General features: G+C 31.6%; 1 protein-coding gene across 1 annotated transcript; it reads left to right on the top strand.

Moving 5' to 3' along the window:
- Positions 1 to 363: 363 nt before the first annotated feature.
- On the top strand, positions 364 to 3,232 carry LOC134687798 (uncharacterized). The gene is made up of 2 exons (XM_063548254.1): positions 364 to 1,109; positions 2,862 to 3,232. Exons 1-2 carry the CDS (start codon positions 464 to 466, stop codon positions 3,230 to 3,232), a joined length of 1,017 nt encoding a protein of 338 aa, XP_063404324.1. The 5' UTR covers positions 364 to 463.
- The last annotated feature ends 748 nt before the right edge of the window (positions 3,233 to 3,980 follow it).

Below are 3,980 nucleotides of genomic sequence, written 5' to 3'. Positions count from 1 at the left end.
CTTTTCAATATTCTCTCGTATTAGAAAGGGTTCTATCAATTATTAACTCACAGGAAACGTGTTGAAATGAAAGAATAGATTCTGAAAATATACAGCTGTTATTAACCAAATAATGAAATTGTTATATTTTGCTGTTAAACGAAATATACATTTACTTTAAAATTAAGAGTCGTCAATCATTTTTGCAAGATCACCTCCAGATTAACCAATCAATTACAACTTATTGCTTATGTCAAACCTCGACCGACTTCTGATTTTTCATACGAAGAAGAGTAGCAGATTTTTTTCGAGGATTGTCGGTTGCTTCCGATTGGTTAACTTTCCCACATGACATCAATCAAATTCCATGTTGGTAATGAGATTGTGATATTTTGATTTCATGCCTTTACAGTAAAGAGGGATCAATTACTAGGACAAACTAAATTATCTGGGTTTCAACTAGAATTATAAACTTTACACCTGAATGATCAGAAAACTGGGTAAAATGTTGATTTGTCGTGTTCTTGCAATATGCTTAACGATTGTGGTGTCTGGATCTATTTCAGTTGGATCCGATTCTGAATCTTTGTTGACCTGCTCCAAATTTCATTTTGAAGAAAAGGTGTTAGAGAAGCTTGTGCGCTTAGAACATAAAATGGAAATAACTGAAGAAAAGATGAATGAATGGGAAATTAAGTTAGAGTCACTGTCTTCGAAAATAGACGAACAGATGAAGAGATGGGAGGATACATTTTCATCTAAATTGGCTAAAATGGACGAAACCGTGAACGAGACAAAGATATTTGTAAAATCAGTGCGAGATATACAATTGCAGGAACAATCAAGAATTTACGATTTGTATCACGAAAGTGTTGAACATTTTAAAAATCGAACGCAAAATGAATCCGAAATGTATGGACAACAGATTAATTCAATATTAGAATCTATGTCTTCAAAAATTGAAGAAGTCGGTGTCGCTGAAAAGAGAAGAGGCAACGCTATGGAAATAATGCAGTATACCTTTCAGCAAGATCAGCGACGGTTCAACCAATCAGTTGACATCTTCTTGGAAAACACCAAACTTCAGTCTAATAAAACAATTATTGAATTGCTTTCAAAGCAACGGAAAGGTAAGATTCATTTCCCCAACAATTAATATTCACACTTTTCATATGTAAATGAAACATATGGGTCTGGTGTACTAATTCCTGACATATGCGCTGGTGCACTAATTCCATTGAAATTCATCAACCTAATATACCTTGCATAAATATTTTGTTCAATCTAATACCTATTCCCATGATTATCTCCTACGATAAATCTTGTGAGAGCCTTTTCCCAACAAGACATTTATTTTATTAAACATGTTAAATGCTCCATTGAAAAAGTCTAGCCCAGAGGTTTATTTTATTCTTCAATTTGTTTAATATACCGTTTATTTCCGATCTAGAAATAATTAATGAATCTTTAATTTCAGTAACAATCCTCTTTAAAAAGGTTGTAAATAACATTATACCCATTGATTTTTCCCCTTATAATAATCAATTACTTTTGGCCTATATTTGCTTCGAGTATTAATCAGTCTCTCTGTCAGTCCGTCTTTACATCAGTCCGTTCAGACCAAATGTATCATAGAATGGTTTAGTCATCACATGCCTTGTCTTTGCCTAAAGCAGGTGGGCAGTGCCATGTCTTATATTCTGATGTATTGCTTTGTTCGTATGTCTGATTTTTTTTATCTGAGGAGACGCATGTCGTTGGAAGATTTGGTCTCTATTACTTTCAGGAATGTATGGCGATTTCTTTTAATCCATGTTTTGTGTATAAAACACCATAATTATGAAAAAAGTAAAATCACACAAATACTGAACTCCGAGAGAAATTCAAAATGGAAAGTTACTTACCCAATGGCATAATCAAATAATAAAACACATCTAACGAATGAACACCAACTGTCATAATCCTGGCTTGGTGCAGGCATTTTCAAATGTAGAAAATGGTGGGTAGAACCTGGTTTTATAGCGCTAAACCTCTAACTAGTATAATAGTCGAATGGTATCTATTTATTTCGAATTCTCTGCAGAATTGTATTTGAGAATATATTACTAGTATAACATCTTTAGTAATCTATGTCATGATTTTTTAGTAATTATTTATTGTCGTTAACATGGTTAAGCAAAATATACCATGTCACAAAAGATACATATAACATAAAACGTGTAGCACATTTTAAAATTTCTTCGTCGAAACAAATTGCTTGACTTTCACTCAACCTCAGTTGTATAATACACATGTTAGGTATATAACTAATGTCAATGAGACAAAAACCCACGAACCCAATTATACAAAAAGCATCTAGAGCGTTCATTATACGGACAGCAATACATATGTTTGTAAACATCATATCAAGCTCTTAATCGCGCTGGTCTTTTTTTTAATTTGTCAATAAAGTTTTATCAGTAGAATAAGGAGAAAATTTATGATCTTAACGTCAACAAATAGTTTATATACAAAATAGTCTCTATTAAAACGGTATACTATATGCCTCAAAAACTCCAGGGAGGGGGGGGGGGACACAACGTAAATTATCATATGATGAACAATACCGTTTCATCAAGGGATCCACGCAGTTATTGGAAATACACTTGATTTACAAGGCTTTTAGTTCTGCTAAATTTTTTATACAGTGCAATTACAATAAAAGAGAAAAGGTTTACCACGTTATAAGTTAGGCGTTTAAAAAGTGATTGCATATATACTATCCAAATTGAAAGAAATAGTGAATCGCCTATTTTTCAATGATACGTACAATTAGTATTCAAAATAGACATCAGTTATATGTTGAAATTTACGTTTATAATAAATATGTTTATTACTTTCAGTGGCAGTCACGGCTTGTGTATATCCAGGTCGAAGTTTTTCCGACGGCGTTGTCAGATTCTCTACCGTGAATTTTTATATAGGAATTAATTCCATTGATACGTTCAAATCCAGTGGGAAATTTGTTTGTGAGAGTCCTGGTTTGTATTATATTTCAGCTCATATATATACAAATACAAAACTTGGTGTTTTCTACGTCAAGAAAAACAGTATGACCATTGCTAGTTCAGCATCTCATTCAACTAGTACACACTCTACTAATCCAATATCTGCTGTAGTAGAACTTCAACTTAAAGATACATTGTACGTGAGTAATGCAGGTCTCACGATTATTGCAACGTATTCATGTCTGTCAATATTGAAAGTTGGATAACGTTTAGTGTTGTAAACAATTGAGAAGAATTTAGTTTGTGTTTTTATGGACATTTAAGGTTTCTGTCCTCTTTAGATGATGCATGGTTCAGATAAGTTAATTCAATTTTAAATGGTGAAACAAGTGCCTAACTATAATTGCATTGATTTTAGATATATATATTTTTATAAAATATGATGGAATAAATGCTTATACATAACTGATACTACGTATATCAAACATTTGTCAAATTACGTTGGTTGTTGCCGTTTACTTTATTTACCTAGTGTTTTCTTGATATTTATAGATTTAAAAAAAAAGGAATCTGAAAGAAAAATTGTTTACATGCATGCACATTTAGATAATATATGAACATCTCAGATTTGTAAGCTATAATAAATCTTTTCAGCAGTTTTTGAGCTGACGTGATCAATATAATTGGTTTATATTATTTGTTCTTTTGCAATCTGAATGTATGTTCGGTATAATTTCCTTATACTAATGTATATAAGTTATGGTATGATATTAATGTTAGGTTTAAGTCGTATATAGATATAGGAAGATGTGGTGTGAGCGTATGTATGTATTCATTTAGAAATTCTAAATGCAATAAGAATGGATTAAATGTTTGATATGCTTTTCCTTGATTATTTCATTTTCCTAATTTTATGTTTACTGTTACTATAAGTTAAAATAAAGATATAGACTTCAAGTTTTTATGAACCCTATGAACATGATAATATCATAACAAGATAGGATACCCTTTTCA

Source organism: Mytilus trossulus, chromosome 10 (genome assembly GCF_036588685.1).
Source record: "Mytilus trossulus isolate FHL-02 chromosome 10, PNRI_Mtr1.1.1.hap1, whole genome shotgun sequence".
NCBI lineage: Eukaryota > Metazoa > Mollusca > Bivalvia > Mytilida > Mytilidae > Mytilus > Mytilus trossulus.
The sequence above is the reverse complement of the archived record's forward strand: the minus strand, read 5'-3'. Positions and strand labels throughout refer to the sequence as shown.

Excerpts from the sequence above, each read along its gene's own strand:
- LOC134687798 (XM_063548254.1), top strand. The coding sequence starts at position 464 with ATGATCAGAAAACTGGGTAAAATGTTGATTTGTCGTGTTCTTGCAATA. Across the intron at positions 1,110-2,861 it reads GCTTTCAAAGCAACGGAAAG|TGGCAGTCACGGCTTGTGTA; the intron begins GTAAGATTCATT and ends TATTACTTTCAG.